We start from the raw sequence: 27,464 nt of genomic DNA, 5'->3' as shown, positions 1-27,464 counted from the left end.
CCGTTCTCTACGGAGGAAGTGGAAATGGTGATCAAGGAAATGCCCCTGGATAAAGCCCTGGGACCAGATGGATTCACCGGACGTTTCTTCGCCACCTACTGGCACATTATAAAGGATGACCTCATGCGTGCATTTAACTTGTTTCACCAAGGGGACATGCGTGGGCTACCGGCTATCAACAAGGCTATCATCTCACTTCTGCCAAAGATTGATGGGGCAATGGAAGTCAAGGATTTCCGACCTATGAGCCTCATTCATGGGGGCATTAATTTTGTTGACAAGGTCTTGGCTAATAGGCTGGCAGTCAAGCTACCTAAGCTCGTAGGCGCACATCAATGTGCGTTTATTAAGGGAAGATCTATCCATGATAATTTCATGATGGTCCAATGCATGGCACGGCATTTGCACGCTCTCAAGGAGCAAACCGTGATGCTCAAGCTAGACATTTCAAAGCCGTTCGATACCGTGCAATGGCCCTTCCCGCTTGAGATCCTTAGGCGTATGGGCTCTGGTGCCAACTGGACCGAGTGGATCTCTGTCCTCCTAGCCAATTCTTCTACTCGCGTTATGGTAAATGGATGTCCGGGGAAGCCAATCTTCATCTGGCGAGGCATGTGGCAAGGCGCTCCCCTATCTCCCATGTTATTCCTGCTGATTATGGAGCCATTGCACAAGATGGTGGAGTTTGCGGCGAGCCAGGATCTGCTCTCGCCACTTCGCGAAACGGCTGCCAACAGGGAGTTTCTATGTTTGCCGACGATGTGATGTGTTATGACCGGTATATTAGGGGTTTAGCCCAGTGGGCTGTGGCCTAAGTTATCTTATCGTCATTAGGGGCTTAGCCCAATTATCTTATGTTATTAGGGTCGTTTGCTTAGGAGTCAAGTAAACCTCTCTATATAAGAAGAGGAGATGTATCAATCTGATCAAGCAAGAAGCAATCAGTATTTGCTCGGCTCCCCTTAGGGAGCCGGGAGACCTAACCCTAGCCGCCTCTTGCGCCGCCGCCGCCTCTTCTCCACCACGCAAGGACGGCGCCCAACCGCCGGCCGCCGCGCCCTCAACCTCATCTTCCTCCATCTTTCCCCTACAATCTCCGCCCTAGAACCGGCAGAACCCTAGCTCCTAACACCTTGGTATCAGGTAGCTCAGTTCCGATCATGTCTTTGCCGCCGCCCATCCCGTCGCTTCTGCTGCCGACCGTCACCACCGCGCCGCTGGCCTTCTTCACCATGCCGATGCCCTCCCCGTCCGCGCCGCTGGTCGCATCCTCCGGCCCCGCCACCATCCAGAAGACGATGCCCTCCATAGCGCCACCGGCCGCCGTCTACTCCCCGGCGGAGATCACCGGGGTCCTCAATGATCTCGTCACCGCCGTCCGGGGGATACAGCTAAACCTAGCCGGCCCCTACGGGCCGCCGGCCGCCGCGACCAGGCCAGCCGCCCTGCCATGGTATTCGGCACCCGCGGCGCCGACCGGGCCTCTACACCACCACTGGCCGCTTCAGCCGCCGCCCGCCACCGCACCCCAATGGCCGCAGTGGCCGGCGCCGGCCCACGCCGCGTCACCCACGCCACCCGGGTCCTCGCCGCCACCGCCCTGGCAGCCACCGCACCCCGGGGCCACCGCGACGCTGGTCGGGCCACTGCAGCTACAGCCAGCCCCCGCCCCCGCCCCGCCCCGATCTGGCCACAATGGCCGGCTGCGGCCATCGCAGCACTCTTCGCCTCCGCCGTTTCCAGGCAGAGGCAGCTGCCGCTGCCGGCGCCTCCGCCGCCCAGCACAGGGCTGACTACAAGCGCGCCGACGGGCGTGCCGATTTAGCAAGTGCGGTTCCCGCCCTCGCCGTCCCAGCTTCCGGCCTGGTTGGCCGGGACGTCACCGCCGCCAGTCTACACCATGGCCGCGGACCAGCCGGCGCCCTCCCTGCCGTACGACGGGCCTCTGGCTCCGCGGGTTTCCATGCTGGCTTCGACGGGCCACCGCTTTCCTGCGGACCACCTGTGCACACCGGACCAACGCCATCCTCTTCGCTGCTCTGTACCGCCGAGCTGTACACTCACGACGGTCATGCTCAAACACCGCCGCGCTTCGCCAAGCTCGCCTTCGCCACCTACGATGGCGCCGAGGACCCCCTCAACTGGCTCAACCAGTGCGAGCAGTTCTTCCGGGGGCAACGGACGCTCGCGTCGGACCGCACCTGGCTCGCCTCTTATCACCTCCGCGGCGCCGCAGAGACGTGGTACTACGCCCTTGAGCAGGACGAGGGCGGCACGCCCCCATGGGAGCGTTTTCGCGAGTTCTGCCTCCTTCGATTCGGACTGCCGATACGTGGGAGCCGGTTGGCGGAGTTGGGTCGCCTTCCCTTCACCTCTACGGTGCAGGACTACACCGACCGCTTTCAGTCCCTAGCGTGCCACGCGTCCGGCATGACAGTTCACTAGCGGGCCGAACTCTTCGTCGGCGGTCTGCCAGATCATATCCGCGTGGACGTCGAGCTGCAGGGGCCCCAGGACCTCCAGACGGCCATGTACTACGCCCGCGCGTTCGAGCGCCGCGTGGTGGCCATCCAGCAGGCATCACCGTCCCGGGCCGCTGGGCCGCCACCCTGGCCGGATGTTCCCGCGCAGGGTCGGCCTGCTCAGGCTTCCGTGGCACCCCTTGCCACGACCGCGGCGCACCCGTTCCGCCGGCTCACCTCGGCCGAGCTACTCGAGCGTCGCCGCCAAGGGTTGTGCTTCAACTGCAACGAGACCTACATGCCCGGCCACGTCTGCCCCCGACTCTTCTACCTGGAGGCTGCAGACTACATTCAGGAGGAGGACGTCGCCGCCGAGCTCGGCGACCTGGCCGCCCAGCTGTCGCGGAGGTGTTTGACGTTGGTTGATCACCTCGAGGAGTTCAGCAAGCGCTTCCCCGCCTTACAGCTCGAGGACGAGCTGTTTGTGCAGGCGGGGAGAAGTGTTATGACCGGCATATTAGGGGCTTAGCCCAATGGGTTGTAGCCCAAGTTATCTTATCATCATTAAGGGGCTTAGCCCAATTATCTTATCATTATTAGGGTCGTTTGCTTAGGAGTCAAGTAAACCTCTCTATATAAGAAGATGAGATGTATCAATCTAATCAAGCAAGAAGCAATCAGTATGTGCTCGACTTCCCTTAGGGAGCCGGGAGACCTAACCCTAGCCGCCTCTTGCGCCGCCGCCTCTTCTCCACCACGCAAGGACGGCGCCCAGCCGCTGGCCGCCGCGCCCTCGACCTCGTCTTCCTCCATCTTTCTCCTACAATCTCCGCCCTAGAACCGGCAGAACCCTAGCTCCTAACATGATGGTTTTCATCAAGACCAGAGAGCTTGAACTCCAAGTCTCAGCTGCAATCCTACAACTCTATGGTGAGGCGTCTGGCCTTCGCACCAACCTCACTAAGAGCGCCGCTCTGCCAATTCGGTGCAACGTGGAGACAATGGCTAGGGTTAGCCATGTGCTTGGATGCTCGACAGGCGCGTTCCCATGCAAGTACCTCGGACTTCCATATTAACCATCAGAAAGCAAAGTATGGCGCAACTACAGGGGCTCGTGGAGCAGCTGGCTGGGTGTGCTTGCCAAAGTGGAAAGCTTTTCCATGCCCGAGAGTGGTAGGTTGATCTTGGTTCAGTCCTTGCTATGTGTGATCCCAATTCATGCTATGCTAGTATTGGATATCCCCCAAAAAACTATTAAGGCGATGAACAAGATATGTCGAGGCTTTCTCTGGTGCACATTAGTGCAGGCGAATGGAGGACAATGCTTGGTAAATTGGGAGAAAGTTTGCTCTCCATAGTGGGCAGGCGGACTGGGCATTCCCAACCTCACATGGAGAGACATAGTGGTGCAGGCTCGCTGGCTGTGGCTGCAGCGTACTGACCGCCAATGAGCATGGGTAGAAATTGATATACCAGTACCTCATGAGGCGATACAACTTTTCCAGGCTGCCTCGCAGACGATGGTGGGGGATGGCACCTCGACCCTCTTCTGGGAAGACAGATGGTTTGAGGGTTCTAGAATTCAAGAAATTGCGCCGGCCCTTTATGGAAGAGTAAGCACTAGTATCAAGAACTCCCGCACGGTGCAACATGCAGTGACAGAGAGCATGTGGGTCTCCGATGTCGGGCCGGAGATGTTGGACCACAAGATTCAGGAATACCTTAGCCTCTGGGCAGCCATACAGCAGGTGGAGCTCAACCATAGCACCTCAGATTCGATAACCTGGGTTTGGGAGAAAGCCGGGACTTTCTCAGCTCGCTCGGCATATGCGGCGAAATTATGGGCAAGAGAGGTTAGCCCTACTGCCACGTTCACTTGGAGGTCGAAGGTACCCCTCCAATGCCGCTTCTTTGCTTGGCTTGCGCTCAAAAATAGATGTTGGACTTCGGATAGGCTTGCCAGGCTTGCGTCTTTGCGAGACAAATATGGAGCATCATATGCGTGGACATCAACAGAACGGATTGAGTCCGGGATCAGGAGCCCAAATTGCTACTATGGTGTGCAAACGTGCAAAATACTACGGCTTGCACGAAGGATGTGCGAGCAATGCTCCTACTTGTGCTCTGGGAATTGTGGAAGCGTAGGAACTCTATTGTGTTCGATGCTTGCTCTCCTTCTATGCCCAGGCTGGTGAGACAATCATATGCTACGGGCATTAGCTAGGTGGGTAGATAGGAGGAGTTAATCTTGTAGTTCGGACTTGGTGTGGAGTTGGTGTACATGTAATTTGTAACATCCAACGTGGAGGGATTTCTTTTCCCCACCCTCTCTTTAATATATAGTACGCACACTCATGTGTATTCGAGAAAAGAAGATTCTTGCAGAGTAGCATTGTCACATTGGTAATATTGATCTCAGTTGAATTTGAAATATCTGACTGCGAACACCCGCTTCAGTGCGCTTGCATTGAATTTCTAATACAAGTTGGAATAGATAGCCAGACAGAGGCAAGTCACCATAAAGAAAAGGGACATGAAAACTGAAGTAATACTGAATTGGTACATTTGTGCTGCAGTAGTCCTTATACTAGTAGTATATATAGCAATATAACAAACTTCTAACTTAAAAAGAAGAAAGAAACTCGAACGTATAGGTAGTGAGAACCAACATACTAGTTGCCATCTGCCATCCTAGTACAGAAACGACACAAAAAAGAAAAGGAGAAAAAACTGGGTGCCCTCTCAAATTCATCATTAGAGAAAAATCCTGAAGTTTCAGTGATTAATAACATTGTCACAATGGTAATATTGTTTATTTATCTCAACTAAACTCAAAACATGTGACTGCAAACACTCAGCTTTAGTGTGTTTAGAATTACAATTTGCAATACAAGTTGGAATCCATAGCCAGACAGAGGCACGTCAACATATAGAAACGAGTCTTGAAAAACTTAATTCCATCCTGGTACGAAATGATGCACAGAAAGGAATGGAAAAAAAACTGCCTGCTCCCTCCTATTCATCTGACAAAATTGCTAATGCACAGTCACCTGAAAACTCTTTAAGTTTCATTCAATCATCTCAAAATAATATGACTTGCTTTTATGTCAATTGATATGAAGATCTCAGAGTGGTGGAGATTGATTGTGATATAAAAGAATTTCAATTGCGTGGTGGAGTTAATTGCAGAAAACTTGTTCACAGCCGACTTGCGTGGTTGCGAGTTATCTGTCTGCAGACGATCGGTCGACAGAGAAACAAGGCTTAACTAAATTTGGCATTAAATCTGTAGACTCTGATGTGGTAGAACGGGAGTTCGATGTGCCAGTGATTATTGCTGGTGATGTCATGGACGCTACGCACCAACATGTTTCCTACTACTAATAAAGCTCTAGCTTCTAACTCAAAAAGGAAAAATAGGGGCACTCATTCATTTTTGATAGAATGCAAAGGCTTTTAGTGGTTGCACTCAGCGTGTATTGTATTTATCCTCCACAAGATCATAACTCTAATAAATAATAGAACTGCAAAAACGTCTTATACTATATAAATTGAACTGCAAAAACGTCTTATATATTGGTCTGGAGGGAGTACTTGAGAAAAAACGTGACATGGAAATATACTTCAGATAGCTAACTTTACGACGGTTGTCGATTGACTGAAGCTACATTAACTGAAGCTATAAGTACCATGCAAACAAGAACAAGTGCCTAGTATACTGTATTCTCCCTCAACGAGACCATAACTCTAATAGCTAAGAAAAAACTTGACATGGAAATATACTTCAGCCACATCTAATACCACAGTTGCGATTGATTGAAACTGTTAATTCCATTTGTCACATTCTAAGTCACGGAGGAGCACATTCATGTTACACGATGTTAACTGAATCTAGCTAGATGTAGAATGGAAACAATAACAACATAGATTGACATGACCACAGACAGATGAAATTCCATCGGTTGTCACGCGCCAACTTGTCGGCAAGGTAGGTGTTCAAATCTGTGAAGAGAGTCCACGCTATCAAAATCCAAGGTCTCTTCGAAAACATAAAGCTGATCTGATAACAACTCCCCTGAATCTGGACAAACGAGACAAAAAAAACTCAGACAACACAAGAACAATTTTCACTCAATTTGTGCATACTATTTCAACAGTTGTACTACCTTAAAGGAACAAATTTTGCGGACTTATATTAGGTAGGTAGTATCACAGGATGGGGCAGAATAGCATAATATTGATCTCGACTGAATCTGAAACATGTGACTGCAAACGCTTGGTTCAGTGAGCTTAGCATCACTAGAAGTTGGGATACACTGCTGGACAGAGGCACATGAATATAAATGAATTCATATCTAAAAATCTCATACAGAATTGGTTTTGCAGGAGTTCATTTACTGCCTAGGCACACTCTAGGAATGTTGGTAGAGCAAGAAACAATGCAACCACCTGAAAACTTCTTATGTTTCAGTCAATCATCTCAACCAATATGATTTTCTTGGATATTCAGAGCACACGCATGATACTGAGGATATAAGAGTAGTGGAGAGATTGGCTGCAATAAATAAAATTTACCGTTGCCCGTGCTGATAAGCACTACCATTGATCTTATGCACGTTTATCTCGAAACAGCAACGCAAGATAAAACTATTCATCTGAAGATGACTACAAGAGATGATGACTACAAGATAACTTTTTTGCCTCCCAACATCTATCAAAAGAAAAAGTGTACAAAATGAGCTGTCCTTGACTGGAATGAATTTTCTCGAGGTGAAATAATCCAAGGTAAACTGGATATAAATTTTTATCCCTTCTACATTTATCTTGACCATCAGAACTACTCCTCGAAAATAATATACTAATGACCTGGTGTTTTTAGTGATTCCATCAGGACTCATGCATAAGCAACTCATAGTGTAAAAGATCGTTCCTCTTACTAACTGCATTCTCTTAAAATGGCGATCGAAACAAACAAGACACGAAACACAATTATGCTCCCAAGCTTTCTTAGTTTTCCCAATGAGAACAGGAAATTAAACAGTACTAAATCAAACAAGAATTACCAATTGCCATAATGAACATGAAGCAATAGATTAGTCATGTGATAATTATGAAGAGAAGCAGATAACTTGGAGGCAATAGAAACTTTACCACTTCATATTCTCCTTGAAGACAACAATGATGGTGGGAAGTTGATATATGAATATGCCTCATTCATAAAATAGTGTTGTTTATGGTAAACCCTCTGAAGCTGCAACGTCTTGACATCGATTGAGAAATATCCAACAAGTTCATTATAAAAAGATGGGGCTTCTCTCCTCGTTAAGAACAAGTACCTCCGTGTTGCATCTTTGATAAAATATTTGTATCTAGAATCTAGTGAGATTGTCTTCTCCATCTGCCATTGTGTGGGACTCTCGCCTTTGTTCCGTGCAACGGTATAGCTGAGATCGGATGGAGTTTCACAGTGGAAACCAAAGATCCCAAGCCTGCCTCCCCCTGCCTCCACAATGGCTATACCTTCATAGGTCCATTCTCCCGGCGGGAGGTCGGCTGTGGAGAACTCCATCTTCCTGGTGTCAAGCAAGAGCAACTTTTTCATCCGAAAATTCACCCAGTCCCAGTAGAAACAGCCATAAGCATAATGGCGCCTGTGAATATTGCCCTTGCCAAAGGCCAAATCATTTAAATCCTTGGGTACAGCAGCTTGCCATTGATCGGTGCTCGAGGAGAAGTTGAAGGCAGCCAGACTGGTTTTGCAAATCAAGATGACTCTGAATGTTGTCTCTCCAGCCACTACCTCCTCCTCGCCGAGGGGAACGAGGAAGCGCTTCCAGCAGGCCTCGCTTACCGGGTGCTCAAGCGAAGCAGCTAGGTCGTGAGGTAGCGGGGGGAGCAGGACATAGCGCCGGTGCAAGGGGTCGCACACCACGAGATCTCTGAAGACCGGGGGCTGCCCATGTTCTCCGATGTTGCGGGCCAAGAGGACAAGGCCATCACGGAAGTCCTGCACGGTCCAGCGGCGGTGGGAGGGGAGGAAGGAGAAGGTGAAATCGGCGGCGGCGGCGAGCGCGCGGACGGCGGGAGTGGAGGGCATGGCTGGGTGGAAGCCGTCGAGGTCGAGGAATCCGAGAAGTGATGGTGCGTGGAGGCAGCGGAAGCTGCGGAGGAACGACCTGTCGGTGGAGATTCGGCGGAAGGTGACGCAGGCGGCGGAGACGCGGGTGAGGTCCTGTGGGGTGGGCAGCCGGAGGAAGATCTCGGTCAGGAGCTGGTCAGGGATGTCCGTTATAGAAGACGCCATTTTCTTCTCGCTGGTCGCCGGGAGTCGTGTGAGGATCGTGGATTGAACGCCGGCCACGAGCAGGCAGCCGCCTGGTAACTCTCGACGAGATTTCGTTTTTGTTTTTTTGAGCGTAGGATTAGGAAACCCTCGAGGAGATGGGAGGAGCCGTCGGTGTGTCCGATCGTGTGGGAGTTGGAAAGCCATTCAACATAGACCTCGGTGATTGATTTTCCTTCCTGGGCTCGCTATTACCGGCCAAGCCCCCAATTTGTCAGGCCCAACATAGACCGCCAGCTTAGCCAAAAAGAAATACAAAAAAAGTGGTTCAACCTTGACCTGCATTCTTTATTTTATTCTAAAGAAAATTAACATTATTCAGCTTCGTTTAGGATTTGTACTGAGCCTCCTCTACACCTGTGTACGCGTTCGGTTTGACAATGGGAGCAACTCTTAGACGTGTATGTTTGAAAGCCACCCCTTTTTTGTACTCAGTAGTGTAATTTCATTCTGTATCGATAATTCGACAACTGTAATATAAAATATATGTTAAAAATATAGAATGAGAAACTTCAAATGTTATAGGTTCTAATGGTATAATTTTTATATCCAATTCATATTACATTGCTAAAGCTGACAATTTGGGGTACGCACAGTACCTATAAACTGAAAAGGAGGGCATATCTAACAACTGGTGCCAATTTTCTTCCTCGTTCATCACTGTCTACAATATATTCTTATAATTTGGATCACTTTGCCCCCCTCTCCCCCCCCCCAAAAAAAATCTCCAACAAATGCCCTATAGGTGTATGGTGCCCAAATTATTTTTCATGCCTAAAATTTTGCTACAAATGATGCAAATATACATCACCTCTACCTGCTGGCCTAAAACCAAACATGCCTCGGTGGGAATCTAACCGCCACTCCGCCGCTAACCGTCGCCATCCACACCGATTCGCCGCCCACCCTCTAGATCTCGCTTTAGGAGTACATAAATTGGTGACTGTCAGCAGAACATGCTAAGCTTTGCAAAGTAGCGTAAACAAGCAATGGAAACCGGCCCAGCCGAACCAAAAGGGGTAACGTTTTCAGTAAGCGATGTAATCAAGAGACATACAGCGGAAAATTGCAAACCAGACGCTTCCTAAACATAGCTTTCTCTTGTACAAAAACTTTGTTTTTCAGTTTGCTATTCAAAGGAAAAGGAAAGGATTTATTCGACTAGGAAGAAACTGTGAGCTTGCATCAAACAAATTTACTTCAAGCCAACAGCTAAACAAAAAGAGGAATAAATGAGCACACCAATAATACCGCTGCTCTGGAACTGGCAATGGCTTCATACCATTTCTTTCTGCGCCTCCCTGGAAACAAGTCTTGCAGGCCCCAAGCATTGTCTACTCTTAAGCTAGCCTTTTTTGACACCTCTAGTATGTTGTCATGTTTCAATTATGTTTATCCAACATGTTCTCTGCACGTGCGCACTTGGGCTGGTCATCAGTTCAAGTGTGAAACATATAGTCAGTATTGCTTGTCTTGGGGTTGCCATGAGTTCCGTTGCGAAGCTTTTTGTCACTTGTCAGATATTATAGCAACTCTCAAAGTTAAGAAAAAAAATATGACTTGGAAATATATCTTCAGAACTAAATTTCATTGTCAAATTCATGGTCAAGGAACAGCCACATCTAAAAGACTACACTGACGAGAACGACACAGACATAACCACCGCCAAGTGAAGCTCTGTAGATTTTATTTTATTCTTGACGCAAAGAGCATGAGCTCCGTAGATTCTCATTTGTCAGCTTGTAGGCGCAAGGCAATCACATCTGCGAGATCTCCATGCTATTGACATCACCATGACTAGATCACTTCGAATTAATAGTGCCGATCTGATTAAGGCTCCGCCGAATCTGAACAGGCGAGGCAAAGGTTCAGACAAAAGATGATTTAAATCAAACAACTTGCAAGCACTAGCTGCTCTTGCTGTTCAGAGCAGTGAATCAGGCACTTATCTGCAAACGTACTAGTTGTGCAGATTTATTTAGAAACAAAAACAAGAGATAAATTTGTAGATGTGGAGATGACCAAACCAAAACTATTCAAGTTTCTCATACTTTATAACTATCAAAAGAAAAACAGACAAGAGTCGTGCTTGACTTTAATGAATTTTCCAGTGGTGGAACAATCCATAGGTAAATTGTATCCATATGTTCTCCAAATTAAAACAACAACCTGACAATAATTGATGTTGTCTAGTGTCGGTTTTGTAATTTCACCAGGCCTGGAAAATAGATGATGCATAAGCTACTTTGCATGATCATTTGTCTTGCTTATCTATTATCATCAAACGGCAACTGGAACAGACAAGACAATGAATCGCAACTAAATTCACTTGATTAGTTTTTCGGCAAGAACAAGAAAAATGGCCACTACTAGATCGTGTAAACACGAACTACCAGTTGCACTGTTAATTTCATTGTCAGATTCACTTATTTGGCAGGGAGCAGCCACATCCATCTCCCACTAACATCACTGCAAATAGGTTTACTCCACGCCTACAAGTAACATAAAAACAAGACGTGACCACTGCCAGGAGGAATTCTGGAGATTGTCAGCAAGATAATCACATCTGCAAGGACTCCATGCTATCGAAACCGCGGTCGCTTTGAACTCGGAGAGCTGATCTGGTGACGACTCCACAGAACCTGGACAAACAAAACCAAAATACAACTCAGACATACTGAAGATTTTGTGGACAATTGGTGAGTACTAAATCAATAGTTTAACGAGCTTAAAGGAACAAAGTTTTAGGTACTTAGGTAGTATCACAGAATAGCATAATATTGATCTCAACTGAACTTAAAACGTGTGACTGCAGACAGACACTCACTTCAGTATGGGCACCATTGTAAGTTGGGATACATGGCCAGACAGAGGCACGTGAACCCCTAAAGGAATCAGTCCTGAAAAACTCGTGTAAAACTGGTACCTCTATTTTGCAGGAGTTCATTTACTGCCTAGGCACACTCTAGCATTATAACAAATTTCTACTAAAGAAAAGAAAGAAACTGAGGTGCTGGTAGCGAGAATCAATACAATCACCTGAAAACTCTATTTCAGTCAATCATCTCAACCAGTATGATTTGCTTTGAGATTAGGAGCACAACCATGACATGAATATCTAAGAGTGATGGAGAGATTGACTGCAACATTGAGCAATTTCAGTTGCCCACATGCTGATAAGCACTCCATTGATCTTATGAGATTGATTTCAGATAAAACAACATCATGGGTTAAAATCTCAGTTGCCTGTGAGAACAAGCTCTTCTTATTTAGAGCAGTGACTCGAGATCTTATTTGTGAGCATTCCAGCTATGCAGGTTTATCTCAAAACAACACTGCACGATAAAATTATACATCTGAAGATGACTAAAAGAGAACTTTTCTGCCTCCCTACATCTATCAAAAGAAAAAGTGTGCAAAGTGAGCTGTCCTTGACAGGAATGAATTTTCTCGAGGTGAAATAATCCACGGTAAACTGGATATAAAGTTGTATTCCTTATACTTTATCTTGATCATCAAAACTACTACTCGAAAAAAATTATAATGACCTGGTATTTTTAGCGATTCCATCTGAACTTATGCATAAGCTACTCAGTGTACAGGATCATTTCTCTTACTAACCCCATTGTCTTAAAAAGGCAATCGAAACTAAAAAGACAAGAAACACCATTATGTTCCTGAGCTTTCTTAGTGTTCCCATGAGCCCAAGAAATTAAACTCTACTAAATAAAATAAGAATTACCAATTGCCATAACGAATATGAAGCAAGAGACAAGTCATGTGATAATTATGAAGGGAAGGAGATAACTTGGAAGCAATAGAAACTTTACCACTTCATATTCTCTTTGAAGACAATAATGATGGCGGGAAGTTGATATATGTGTGTGTTTCATACTCAAGATACTGCGGTACGTCACAAACCCTCTGAAGCTGCATTGTCTTGACATCCATTGAGAAATATCCAACAAGCGGATTCTCTACGGATGAGGCTTCTATCTTTGTCAAGAGCAAGTACCTCTGTGTTGCATCTCTGATAAAATATTTGTACCCAGAATCTAGTGAAATTGTTTTTTCTGTCTGCCACTGGCTGGGATTCTTGCCTTTGTTTCGTGCAACCATATAGCTGAGATCGGATGAAGTTTCACTGTGGAAACCAAAGATCCCAAGCATGCCTTCCCCTGCCTCCACAATGGCTATACCAACCTTGCTCCATTTTCTGCGCGGGAGGTCAGCAATGGAGAACTCCATCTTCCTGCTCCTGGTGTCAAGTAAGAGCAACTTTTTCCTCCCGAACTCCACCCAGTCCCAGTAGAAGCAGCCATAAGCATAATGGCGGCTGAGAATAAAAGGGTGGACCCGTGACATCTCGGCCATGTCGCGCTCGCCAAGGCCCAAATCACTCCAACGCTTGGATGCAGCGGCTTGCCATTGTCATGTGCTCGAAGAGAAGACGAACACAGCCAGACTAGTTAAAGTTATGCAATGTGCCACCAAGATCACCCTGAATGCCGTCTCTCCCGCTGTTGCCTCCTCCTCGCTGAGGGGAACGAGGAAGGGCTTGCACCGGGCGGGGCGTACCATGGGGAACAGGTGCTCAAGCGAATCGGCTAGATCGTCAGTCACCGGGGGAAGCAGGACGTACCGCCGGTGCGAGGGGTCGCACACCGCGAGATCTCGGAAGACCGGTGCAAGGGCCTGCTCTTCTTGCCGGAGGTCACGGGTGAGGAGGACGCGGCCATGTTGGGAGTAACCACGCCTCCAGGCGATGACTGGCCTGTGCGCGGGTATGCGCTCCAGGTTTGGCTCGTAAGGCAGCGGCCGTTGGCGAGAGTGGAGGGCTGGTGCGTTGGTTCGTTAGGACATCTCCAGCCGTAGAGCCCCCCAGAGGCATTTTTATCGCCCCTTGGGGGGCTGCCGGCGAATTTTTTTGCCTGTGATCGAGAAAATATCCACTCGTTCCGCCCCCCACACACCGTCTCCAGCACCATCGAGGACGCCCGCCACCGTCCGCCACGCACCACCAGCCCTCCGTCCTCGTGCCCTCCGTCCAGCTCCCTCCTCCACGCGAGCCAGCTCCGCCACGGCCATGCGCGCTCTCCGCTCCGCGCCAGCCATGCGTGCTCCGCTCCAACTTCGCGCGAGCGCGAGCTCGAGCTCCGCGCCGGGCACGCGCGAGCGCGAGCTCCGCGCCGGGCACGCGAAGCGCCGGCCTTGTTGCGGTCAGCTTCGGCCTTGACGGAGATGTCGTCTGCGACCCGGAGTAGGGCAGCTCCCAAGCGGACGGGCGCGGCCGAGCTCCGCCACGCACAGGCGGGCGCGGGTACGGGCCGCCCCGGCCACGCACAGGCGGGCGCGGGTGTGCTCCGCCCCGGCCACGCGCGGCGACTGCGAGCTCCGGCCACGGCTCCTCCCCGTGCAGCTCGGCTTGCAGAGGAGGCTGGTCCCGAGGCGGAGGCAAAGAGGGAGAGCCAAGCGACGAGCGGCGTGCCGAGGAGGATGAGCCCGACGGGCACCATCCAGAGCTGCTCCCCCGCCGAGTGGAACGCCACCGCCCACCACACCAGCACGCCGGCGCCCGCCAACCCCACCGCCGGCATGCACGCCGCCACGACGCAGCACGCCCACGACCAGGCCCGCCAGACCTCCGCCCCCGTCGACTACCGCCCTCCTGGTCCTCGGCCCGCCGTCTCCATGGCCTCCGCCTTCGTCGATGCGCGGCTAGCTGAGAGGAGAGAGAAGAGGGTGGGCAGAAGGAAAAAAGAAAGAGAGGAGAGAGAGGAGGAGAGGAGAGAGAGAGGGGGTGGGTGGCTGACGTGGTGGAAAAAGATTGGTTAAGCAAAAGCGTCGGTGCTCCCAGACGCCCCCAATAGCCTGGGTGTGGGCTGCGCTCGCCGACGGTGTTTTTCGTCAAATCCGGCGAAAAATAAGGTCCTGGGAGGCCGAGTGGAGCGTTTTTTGTCCGTCGGCACTCAAAAAGTGGCCTGGGGGGCATCCAGGGGGCGCTAGTGGAGATGCCCTTAGCTAGCCCGCATGGCCGGGTCTCCTGTGTACGCGCATGCATTGTAGTTAGCAGGTTAGTTGGTTAGTGCATGCATGCATCATGGATATGGTCGCCGTACATGTAGCTGACTTAGTGAGTTTGTTAGTTAGACTAGTGCGTGCGTGCGTGGAGTTAGTCGCCGGTGTGGTGGCCGGATGCTGTGTGTGCAGCCGGGTATAAAAGGCCCCCTGATGTATTGATCGAGGGGAGCCAGTGTTGTAGCCATGTAGCCACCGTAAAGAAGAAAAAGATTGGGGCGTTCGTCCGCCCGTGGCGGTGTTCATGCGTCGGCCCGGAATTTTTTGTGTCTTGTGTCTTCTTCTACCTCTAGCCGAGAGTGAGAGAGAACTGCGGTTCCAATAATTGGTATCAAAGCTTGGTGTCTTGGGCGTGCTTGCCGTGCCTGAGGCATGGCAGCGATGGCGGCGCTCGCCGGCAGCTGCGCGACGGAGCTCCGGGCCGTATGTCGGCCCATGGAGGCGGGCGGCGCTGTGGCTGTCATGGCGCGTGGCGGAGGCGGCGGACGGTGACGTCGTACGTGCGGCGACCGCGGAGGCTGCCGAGGCGCTGCGTGGTGGCGCGGCGGCACGGCGGCGCAGCACGGCATGGCGGCGTGGAGGCACTGGATGGCGGCATGGAGGCCGCGGCGGTGCAGGGCAATAAGCCGCGGGGGCTAGCCGGGCGTGACCGGTGCGTGTTATGGGTGCGCACTGGACGCGTCGGGACCGCAGGCGCACGTACGAGCGTGCGTTTGACGTTGGGAGGAGGCGTATGTCGCCGTTGTGCTCGAGTTCGGCTACATCCTTCCGGCATTTGTCGCTGGCGGATGCCATGGCGGACGCGGAGGCGGCGCGCTGAGCGTTTGGTGCAGTCGGGCTCGTCGGGCGCGTCGGGTGCGCGCGGGACGTGCGGGACGCACTGATGCGGTCGGGCTCGTTGGGCGCGTTGGGTGCGCGCGGGACGTGTGGGGTACAGAGAGACGCCAGGCGTGTGTCGCCGGCGGAGAAGGAGCTCGGGCTATGTCGCCGGGGTCGTGACGGAGCACGGTGCGAGCGGCGTCAGTGCGCCAGGTCAGGTCCGCAAGCTAGGTCACGACCATGATGACAACAATGACGGGAGCTACAACAACTCCAGCGATGACGAGGTCGTGGTTTAGGAGAAGTGTGTTGGGAGTAAACCACGCCTCCAGGCGATGACCGGCGTGCGCGCGGGTATGCGCTCCAGGTTTGGCTCGTAAGGCAACGGCCGTTGGCGAGAGTAGAGGGCTGGTGCGTTGGTTGGTTAGCTAGCCCGCATGGCCGGGTCTCCTGTGTACGCGCTGTAGTTAGTAGGTTAGTTGGTTAGTGCATGCATGCATCATGGATATGGTCGCCCTACATGTAGCTGGCTTAATGAGTTTGTTAGTTAGACTAGTGCGTGCGTGTGTGGAGTTAGTCGCCGGTGTGGTGGCCGGATGCTGTGTGTGCAGCCGGTATAAAAGGCCCCCTGATGTATTGATCGAGGGGAGTCGGTGTTGTAGCCATGTAGCCATCGTAAAGAAGAAAAGGATTGGGGCGTTCGTGCGCCCGTGGCGGCGTTTATGCGTCGGCCCGGAATTTTTTATGTCTTGTGTCTTTTTCTATCTCTAGCCAAGAGTGAGAGAGAACTACGGTTCCAATAGGCCATCGTGAATGTCCTGCACAGTCCAGTGGCAACGGGAGGGGATGAAGGAGAAGTAGAAGTCGGCGGCCTGGGCAAGTGCTTGGGCGGCGGGCGCGGAGGGGTGAGGCGGCATGGTGGGACGGAACATGCTGCCTTCCTGGAGGAATCCGAGTACTGATGATGCGTGGAGGCGGCGGAATCTGCGGAGGAAGGAGTCGTCAGTGACGAGTCGGTAGAAGGAGACGCAGGCGGCGGATGCGTGGATGAGGTCTTCCGGCTCGGGCAGCCGGAGGAATACCTCGGCCAGCAGGTGGTCGGGTATCTCCGTCAGAGGCGACGCCATCTCCTGACCGGCCGGCAGAACAGGTGGCCGCCGGGAACCCTCGAGGAGATGGGAAGAGGAGGGCTGGCGGCGGCGGCGGCTGAGTACTGCTGCGTGCTTGACTTGGGTTTTTTTTCCTTTGTGCTGCCGAAATGGACTTTACTCGGCAAGACTGCGTAACGGGCCCTTCTTGTGCCAAAATAAGGCACAAAAGGCTAGACCAAGGAAAGAAAAACACCAGTGTTTCAATTGAAAAGTGAAAATCATCCAAACTAGAGCAGTATTTAGGATTTCAAGTTTTCAACACATCTCCGCTTGTTCTCCTCCTCGAGAAATTACCATGCATCCATTAAACCAACTGTCTCCATTCAACACACGCCCGTGTAAACAACGAAAAACATCAGAGAAAGGACACTTGTCCAAAAACATTTGTAGAAATACTCTCAAAAAATAAAATTACAATGAAACACGTATGACGTTTTGCAACTGTAATCACCATCGCCTGTTGTCATCCAACATAAGGGCTTTGTGAATCAAAGAAGATGCATGTATGCGGCGGAGCCAATGTCGATGTAGCACGTCAACCAAGGATCATCACCATGTTACTTTGAACCCCAAACTCATCGCATGTGGTCAACATCACCAAGGGCAGACCGCCCGATCCGGCACCCTCAACCCACTATACATGTGTTGGACCATCATCATCCCTCATGCACAGATGACTCGATCGGAGATAGTAAACATCACACTATTTACAAAAACCATATATGTCGCGCAAGGGGGGCGTCTGAGGATGAATCCCACTTGATATAATTACTCCAACAAGTTTTTAAAATAAATTTTATCACTGCCAGGTGAAGAGCTATAGATTTTCATGTGCCCCTTGAAGGCAAGGCGATCACGGGGCGGGAGAACTACATCTATTAAAGTCACAAAACCAGCCGAAAAAGAGAAAGAAGGACACCTAGCGACCTCCAAACAACATCTAGCTTACGCCGCCTGGCTCTCGCTGCGACTTCGCCTTCGGCTTTCAACTTGCCATTTTGTGTTTTGAACAGCATAGCAGAATGGTCCTCTTGATCCCCTCACGTGTCGTTCCTCTCGAAAAAGGCATCCATTCGCTGCAAAATAGATGGGCGTCACAAACAGTAATCGGAGGGATAGTCGGTGAATATTTTGTTCAGAAACCATATACTTACGCATCTTACATAAAGCCCAGAATTAAGCATTAAGAACTCCCGGCAACCACCTGAATCAAGCACAAAGGTCATCTCTGCCCAGTGGCGCCAAGTTCAAGTGTAACTTCTCTCCCAGCAACTCCACATGAATCTGGCAGCAATACATCAAAAGGACATTTTATCTGCCTCTTCGGGGTCATCACACATACTATTGTCAGGCCTTCTTCTTTTTCACAATTGGAACCTCGAAGGCAACTTGTCAAGCAGCAGTTCCCACATGACTCCCCTTGTATGATGATTTTTTTGTATATGAACCAATAGTAAAAACTCTAGATTCATAACAAGGTGTCGCACCACCTCATCCGCCCCTAGTACAAGGTGTGCATTTCCAGCTTCAGTTATATAGGAGAATTCTAAAGCTCACGGACATTCCTCCACACCAAAATTTCTCCTGGAAGAGATCATCACCCACCCTCCGTTGCAATAACTTTCGAAAACTTTAATGTCTAGATCACCACATTCACTAAAGAGAGCAGTGAAACCAATGCAAAAAGGTGCATTGTCAGACCAGAAACAGTTCCAAGAAATTGTCCTCTCCCCGTTTTAAAAGCCCCGCCAAATGGTTTCTGCAACAATGAATAGGCAAGTTTCTGCGGTTCAATCATTTACCGCACATAAGACAGTTGCAAAGGTGAAGCCTATATTTTCTTTCTCCCTAGCAAGCAAGACGGTTAGACCAGCAGGCCAGGGTGCATGGGAGCCAGCACAAGGTGGCAGACACAGAAGAAATGGTAGCAGAAGAACACAAAATCATTCAGTGGTTGCTAGTAAAGCCCCCGGCCTGTTAACTTGTGATGTATGTATGTACTCGTTCGGTAAGTGTAACCCTTGTATTTCGGATCTGAGCCACGCCCGGGCCTGCGTGCCACTTCTATCGGGCTTGTAGTTATGGCTCCCGTGTATATCTTGTACTGTGGTGGATGGAATCAACACAGAGAGCATTTTCACTCTTCTGCTTGGTATCAGAGCCCAGGCGAACCCATGGCCGAGAACTCCTCCTCCGCCACCTCCCCGGCCACTAGCTCCGCTACCTCGCCGGGCGCCCTTTCTTCCTCGACCACGAACGATGGCATGGATAGGAAGATGGGTACCATTGCCAACAACAATGCTAGAGAAAGGATGCTTTAAAGAAGAACTCGAGAGGGTGAGGTTACCAGAGTGGCCGGTGACGTGGGAGGCGGCGCCGTTGTCGAGGTACCACTCGGAAGGAGCGGCGCTGTTGTTGGGGAAGCCAGAGGCGCTGTAGGTGGCTTGGAGCATGGCGAGGTGATCCCACGAGGGCTGCTGCTGTGGAGGCGCGGGGTAGCCGGAGAACTGCATCTGGTACGCCTGGGCGTGAGATCCAGGCCGAGGGCCGAGCACGCCGGCAGCGTTCGGAGGGCCCCAACCGGGCCGCGGGTTGGGCAGGGCCATGCCGTAGGGGGCGAAGAAGCCCATGTACGGGTTGTAGGACATGGGAGGAGCGGCGCCCCGGCCGCCCTGATCACCACACTCCATCCCCACAACTTTCATCTTCGTGATGTGTTATTTTCTCCTCACGTAGTCACGAGCCTTATTTCCGTACACCAGTTCACAAAAGACAACTCATGCTCTATTGAATTTTACCCCTTTGGCTTTCTTGTGAAGGATCTTCGCACGAGGAAGGTACTCATGATCTCCGCTAGCTCCGGCGACCTCTATCTGTTCTCCAAGCCACGGTGCACTGCTCTTTCTGCCACCGTCTCCACTGCCGACGTGTGGCATCGCCGACTCGGCCACCCCAGTCCACAGACCCTGTCTTCTTTAGCTATGCACAACTTTCTTCCTTCATGTAATAACCATGCGCACACCCCATGTACTGCGTGCCAACTTGGTCGATAGTCGCGCCTTCCCTTTCCTTCTTCTAGTAGCCGTACTTATGCTCCTTTTGAGCTTATTCATTGTGATCTATGGACAAGCCCTGTTGTAAGCTTCTCTGGTTATCAATACTATTTGGTTATACTTGATGATTACACACACTTCTCGTGGACATTTCCCCTCCACAACAAGTCGGACACTTCTTCCACTCTCCTTCGCTTTTTCTCCTTCGTTCGTACACAATATAATGTAATCATTAAGGCTCTCCAATGCGACAACGGCGGCGAGTTCATCAACTCCACCTTTTTCTCCACCAACGGCATCACATACCGATTCTCTTGTCCCCACACTTCGCCACAAAATGGGATGGCCGAACGCTTAATCCGTACTACCAATGACATCGTCCGTACTCTCCTCCTCCAAGCTCATTTACCTCCACCATTCTGGGTCGAAGCCCTACACACCGCCACCTATCTCTTAAACCGACGACCTTCACGTGCCATTCATAACCACACTCCTTATTACATGCTTCATGGCATCTTCCCCACTTATGACCACCTACGCGTTTTCGGATGTCTCTGTTTCCCTAATCTCTGCGCCACCTCCCCTCACAAGCTTGCTCCACGCTCCACCCGCTGCGTCTTCTTAGGTTACCCACTTGAGCACAAAGGGTATAGATGCTACGACCTCACTACGCGTCGAGTCATAGTGTCGCGACACGTCATTTTTGACGTAAGTATTTTTCCTTACGCCCCAGGCACACCGCCGCTCCCACCTTCCCCAGCCACACAAAATCCCGCACGGATCCCCTCGCCTGGCACCCTAGATTCTCTGCCCAACTCGCCACCAACCACGCCTCCGGCCCCACCGAATCCACCTGATGCGGCCCCCCCATGCACGCCAATCCCAGCTCGCCGGCCTCCAACCAGCCCAGCCCCACCCCCCACGTGCCCCACGCCCACGCGCTCCCCTGCCTCCACTCCCCCACGCTCCTCCTCGGGTCACACACCTATCGCACCCACCCCGCCTGCTCCCTCGGATCACGCGCCCGTCCCGCCCGTTCCCTCGGATCGCGCCTCCACCAGCTCTGACCGCGGATCCTCCTTGGATCACGCGCCCGCCAGTCCCACCCCGGACCCCATGCAATCCTCCTCTCATTCCGCGCCTACCACTCTCGTTCAGCCACGTCTACCTGCACACGCCCAACCAATTAAACCTCCACACAACTCACATAAAATGCTGACTAGAGCCAAATCTGGTTTCTGTCAGCCCAAACGACTTTTCCTTTCAACCACACCCCCTCCTATCTCCCCTATTCCTCCAACTTATCGCCCCGCCCTCAAAGACCACAATTGGCAACGTGCAATGTTAGATGAATATGATGCTTTAATCAAAAATTCGACTTGGTCTTTGGTTCCAAATGATGGGTAACGTAGCAGAATTTTAAAATTTTCTACGCATCACCAAGATCAATCTATGGAGTCATCTAGCAACGAGGGAGAGAGGAGTGCATCTACATACCCTTGTAGATCGTGCGCAGAAGCGTTCAAGAGAACGGGGTTGATGGAGTCGTACTCGACGTGATCCAAATCACCGCTGACCTAGTGCCGAACGGACGGCACCTCCGCGTTCAACACACGTACGGTTGGGAACACGTCTCCTCCAACTTGATCCAGCAAGGGGAAAGGAGAGGTTAATGAAGATCCAGTAGCACGACGGCGTGGTGGTGGATGCAGCAGGATCCCGGCAGGGCTTCGCCAAGCGCAAGCAGGGAGGAGAGGTGTTACGGAGGGAGAGGGAGGCGCCAAGAGCAAGGTCGCGGCTGCCCTCCATCCCCCCTCTTTATATAGGGGCCTTGGGGGGCGCCGGCCCTAGGAGATGAATCTCCAAGGGGGCGGCGGCCAAGGGGTGGCTTCCCCCCCCCCCAAGCCAAGTGGGGGGCGCCCCCATCCCTAGGGTTTCCCAACCCTAGGCGCAGGGGAGGCCCAAGGGGGGCGCACCAGCCCACTAGGGGCTGGTTCCCCTCCCAATTCAGCCCATGGGGCCCTCCGGGATAGGTGGCCCCACCCGGTGGACCCCCGGGACCCTTCTGGTGGTCCCGGTACAATACCAGCGACCCCCGAAACCTTCCCGATGGCCGAAACTGGACTTCCTATATATAAATCTTTACCTCCGGACTATTCCGGAACTCCTCGTGACATCCGGGATCTCATCCGGGACTCCGAAAAACTTTCGGGTTACTGCATACTAATATCTCTAAAACCCTAGCGTCACCGAACCTTAAGTGTGTAGACCCTACGGGTTCGGGAGACATGCAGACATTACCGAGACGCCTCTCCGGTCAATAACCAACAGCGGGATCTGGATACCCATGTTGGCTCCCACATGCTCCACGATGATCTCATCGGATGAACCATGATGTCGAGGATTCAATCAATCCGTATACAATTCCATTTGTCAATCGGTACGTTACTTGCCCGAGACTCGATCGTCGGTATCCCAATACCTCGTTCAATCTTGTTACCGGCAAGTCATTTTACTCGTGCCGTAATGCATGATCCCGTGATCAACCACTTGGTCACACTGAGCTCATTATGATGATGCATTACCGAGTGGGCCCAGAGATACCTCTTCGTCATACGGAGTGAAAAATCCCAGTCTTGATTCGTGCCAACTCAACAGACACTTTCGGAGATACATGTAGTGTACATTTATAGTCACCCAGTTACGTTGTGACGTTTGGCACACCCAAGGCACTCCTACGGTATCCGGGAGTTGCACAATCTCATGGTCTAAGGAAATGATACTTGACATTTGGAAAAGCTACAGCAAACGAACTACATGATCTTTGAGCTATGCTTAGGATTGGGTCTTGTCGATCACATCATTCTCCTAATGATGTGATCCCGTTATCAATGACATCCAATGTCCATAGTCAGGAAACCATGACTATCTTTTAATCAACGATCTAGTCAACTAGAGGCTCACTAGGGACGTGTTGTGGTCCATGTATTCACACATGTATTACGATTTTCGGATAACACAATTATAGCATGAACAATAGACAATTATCATGAACAAAGAAATATAATAATAACCATTTTATTATTGCCTCTAGGGCATATTTCCAACAGTCTCCCACTTGCACTAGAGTCAATAGTCTAGTTACATTGTGATGAATCGAACACCCATGCAGTTCTGGTGTTGATCATGTTTTGCTCTAGGGAGAGGTTTAGTCAACGGATCTGCCACATTCAGGTCCGTATGTACTTTACAAATCTCTATGTCTCCATTTTGAACACTTTCACAAATGGAGTTGAAGCGACGCTTGATATGCCTGGTCTTCCTGTGAAACCTGGGCTCCTTGGCAAGGGCAATAGCTCTAGTGTTGTCACAAAAGAGAGTCATCGGGCCCGACGCATTGGGTATGACTCCTAGGTCGGTAATGAACTCCTTCACCCAGACTGCTTCTTGTGCTGCCTCCGAGGCTGCCATGTACTCCGCTTCACATGTAGATCCCGCCACAACGCTTTGCTTGCAACTGCACCAGCTTACTGCCCCACCATTCAAAATATACACGTATCCGGTTTGTGACTTAGAGTCATCCAGATCTGTGTCGAAGCTAGAATCGACATAACCCTTTATGACGAGCTCTTCGTCACCTCCATAAACGAGAAACATATCCTTAGTCCTTTTCAGGTACTTCAGGATATTCTTGACCGCTGTCCAGTGTTCCATGCCGGGATTACTTTGGTACCTTCCTACCAAACTTACGGCAAGGTTTACATCAGGTCTGGTACACAACATAGCATACATGATAGACCCTATGGCCGAGGCATAGGGGACGACACTCATCTTTTCTCTATCTTCTGCCGTGGTCAGGCATTGAGCATGCTCAATCTCGTACCTTGCAATACAGGCAAGAACCCCTTCTTTGACTGATCCATTTTGAACTTCTTCAATATCTTGTCAAGGTCCGTACTCTGTGATAGACCAATGAGGCATCTCGATCTATCTCTATAGATCTTGATGCCTAATATATAAGCAGCTTCTCCAAGATCCTTCATTGAAAAACACTTGTTCAAGTAGGCCTTTATGCTTTCCAAGAATTCTATATCATTTCCCATCAACAGTATGTCATCCACATACAATATGAGAAATGATACAGAGCTCCCACTCACTTTCTTGTAAATGCAGGCTTCTCCATAAGTCTGCGTAAACCCAAACGCTTTGATCATCTCATCAAAATGAATGTTCCAACTCCGAGATGCTTGCACCAGCCCATAAATTGAGTGTTGGAGCTTGCACACCTTGTCAGCATTCTTAGGATCGACAAAACCTTCCGGCTGCATCATATACAATTCTTCCTTAAGGAAACCATTACGGAATGCCGTTTAGACGTTCGTTTGCCATATCTCATAATCATAGAATGCGGTAATTGCTAACATGATTCGGACGGACTTCAGCTTCGCTACGGGTGAGAAAGTCTCATCGTAGTCAACCCCTTGAACTTGTCGATAAACCTTAGCGACAAGCCGAGCTTTATAGATGGTTACGTTACCATCCGCGTCTGTCTTCTTCTTAAAGATCCATTTATTTTCTATGGCTCGCCGATCATCGGGCAAGTCAGTCAAAGTCCATACTTCGTTTTCATACATGGATCCTATCTCGGATTTCATGGCTTCCAGCCATTTATCGGAATCTGGGCCCGCCATCGCTTCTTCATAGTTCGAAGGTTCATCGTTGTCTAACAACATGATTTCCAAGACAGGGTTGCCGTACCACTCTGGTGCGGAACGTGTCCTTGTGGACCTACGAAGTTCAGTAGCAACTTGATCTGAAGTTTCATGATCATCATCATCAACTTCCTCTCTAGTCGGTGCAGGCACCTCAGGAACATTTTCTTGAGCTGCGCCACTAACCGGTTCAAGAGGTAATACTTCATCAAGTTCTACTTTTCTCCCACTTATTTCTTTCGAGAGAAACTCTTTCTCTAGAAAGGACCCATTCTTGGCAACAAAGATCTTGCCTTCGGATCTGAGGTAGAAGGTATACCCAATAGTTTCTTTAGGGTATCCTATGAAAACACATTTTTCCGATTTGGGTTCGAGCTTTTCAGGTTGAAGTTTCTTGACATAAGCATCGCATCCCCAAACTTTTAGAAACGACAGCTTAGGTTTCTTTCCAAACCATAATCCATATGGTGTCGTCTCAACGGATTTCGACGGAGCCCTATTTAAAGTGAATGCAGAAGTCTCTAAAGCATAGCCCTAAAATGATAGCGGTAGATCGGTAAGAGACATCATAGATCGCACCATATCCAATAGAGTGCGATTACGACGTTCAGACACACCATTACGCTGAGGTGTTCCAGGCGGCGTGAGTTGTGAAACTATTCCACATTTTCTTAAGTGTGTGCCAAATTTGTGACTCAAGTATTCTCCCCCACGATCTGATCGCAAGAACTTGATTTTTCTGTCACGTTGATTCTCAACCTCGCTCTGAAATTCTTTGAACTTTTCAAAGGTCTCAGACTTGTGTTTCATTAAGTAGACATATCTACTCAAGTCATCAGTGAGGGTGAGAACATAACGATAGACACCACGAGCCTCAACACTCATTGGACCGCACACATCAGTATGTATAATTTCCAACAAGTTGGTTGCTTGCTCCATCGTTCCTGAGAACGGAGTCTTGGTCATTTTACCCATGAGGCATGGTTCGCACGTGTCAAATGATTCGTAATCAAGAGACTCCAAAAGTCCATCTGCATGGAGCTTCTTCATGCGTTTGACACCTATGTGACCAAGGCGGCAGTGCCACAAGTATGTGGGACTATCATTATCAACCTTACATCTTTTGGTATTCACACTATAAATATGTGTAACATTACGCTCGAGATTCATTAAGAATAAACCATTCACCAACGGAGCATGACCATAAAACATATCTCTCATATAAATAGAACAACCATTATTCTTGGATTTAAATGAGTAGCCATCTCGAATCAAACGAGATCCTGATACAATGTTCATGCTCAAAGCTGACACTAAATAACAATTATTGAGGTTTAAAACTAATCCCGTAGGTAAATGTAGAGGTAGCGTCCCAACAGCGATCACATCGACCTTGGAACCATTCCCGACGCGCATCGTCACCTCGTCCTTCGCCAGTCTCCGTTTATTCCCAGCTCCAGCTTTGAGTTACAAATGTGAGCAACCGCACCGGTATCAAATACCCAGGAGCTACTACGAGTACTGGTAAGGTACACATCAGTTACATGTATATCACATATACCTTTAGTGTTGCCGGCCTTCTTGTCCGCTAAGTATTTGGGGCAGTTCCGCTTCCAGTGACCACTTCCCTTGCAATAAAAACACTGTCTCAGGCTTGGCTTCATTCTTTGGCTTCTTCCCGGCAGCTTGCTTACCGGGCGCGGCAACTCCCTTGCCGTCCTTCTTGAAGTTCTTCTTACCCTTGCCTTTCTTGAACTTAGTGGTTTTATTCACCATCAAACACTTGATGTTCCTTTTTGATTTCCACCTCTGCTGATTTCAGCATTGAATATACCTCAGAAATGATCTTTTCCATCCCATGCATATTGAAGTTCATCACAAAGCTCTTGTAGCTCGATGGAAGCGACTGAAGGATTCTATCAATGACCGCGTCATCCGGGAGATTAACTCCCAGCTGAGTCAAGCGGTTATGCAACCCAGACATTTTGAGTATGTGCTCACTGACAGAACTATTTTCCTCCATCTTACAGCTGAAGAACTTGTCGGAGACTTCATATCTCTCGACCCGGGCATGAGCTTGGAAAACCATTTTCAGCTCTTCGAACATCTCATATGCTCCGTGTCTCTCAAAACGCTTTTGGAGCCCCGGTTCTAAGCTGTAAAGCATGCTGCACTGAACGAGGGAGTAATCATCAGCACGTGACTGCCAAGCGTTCGTAACGTCTTGGTTCTCTGGGACAGGTGCGTTACCTAGCGGTGCTTCTATGACATAATCTTTCTTGGCAGCTATGAGGATGATCCTCAGGTTCCAGACCCAGTCCGTATAGTTGCTGCCATCACCTTTCAGCTTGGTTTTCTCTAGGAACGCGTTGAAGTTGAGGCCAACGTGGGCCATTTGATCTACAAGACATATTGTATAGATTTTAGACTAAGTTCATGATAATTAAGTTCATCTAATCAAATTATTCAATGAACTCCCACTCAGATAGACATCCCTCCGGTCATCTAAGTGTAACATGATCTGAGTTAACTAGGCCGTGTCCGATCATCACGTGAGACGGACTAGTCAACATCGGTGAACATCTTCATGTTGATCGTATCTTCTATACGACTCATGCTCGACCTTTCGGTCTTTTGTGTTCCGAGGCCATGTCTGTACATGCTAGGCTCGTCAAGTCAACCTAAGTGTATTGCGTGTGTAAATCTGGCTTACACCCATTGTATTCAATGTTAGAATCTACCACACCCGATCATCACGTGGTGCTTCGAAACAACGATCCTTCGCAACGGTGCACAGTTAGGGGGAACACTTTCTTGAAATTATTACGAGGGATCATCTTATTTAA

General features: G+C 49.9%; 1 protein-coding gene across 1 annotated transcript; it reads right to left on the bottom strand.

The window, feature by feature from the left end:
- Positions 1-7,617: 7,617 nt before the first annotated feature.
- LOC125519425 lies at positions 7,618-8,766 on the bottom strand. Its single transcript, XM_048684235.1, has one exon. The coding sequence runs from the start codon at positions 8,764-8,766 to the stop codon at positions 7,618-7,620; it is 1,149 nt and encodes a 382-aa protein (XP_048540192.1).
- Positions 8,767-27,464: the final 18,698 nt, after the last annotated feature.

Source organism: Triticum urartu, chromosome 7 (genome assembly GCF_003073215.2).
Source record: "Triticum urartu cultivar G1812 chromosome 7, Tu2.1, whole genome shotgun sequence".
Classification (NCBI taxonomy): domain Eukaryota; kingdom Viridiplantae; phylum Streptophyta; class Magnoliopsida; order Poales; family Poaceae; genus Triticum; species Triticum urartu.
Note: the sequence above shows the minus strand (reverse complement) of the source record. Positions and strands in the feature narration are given on the sequence as shown.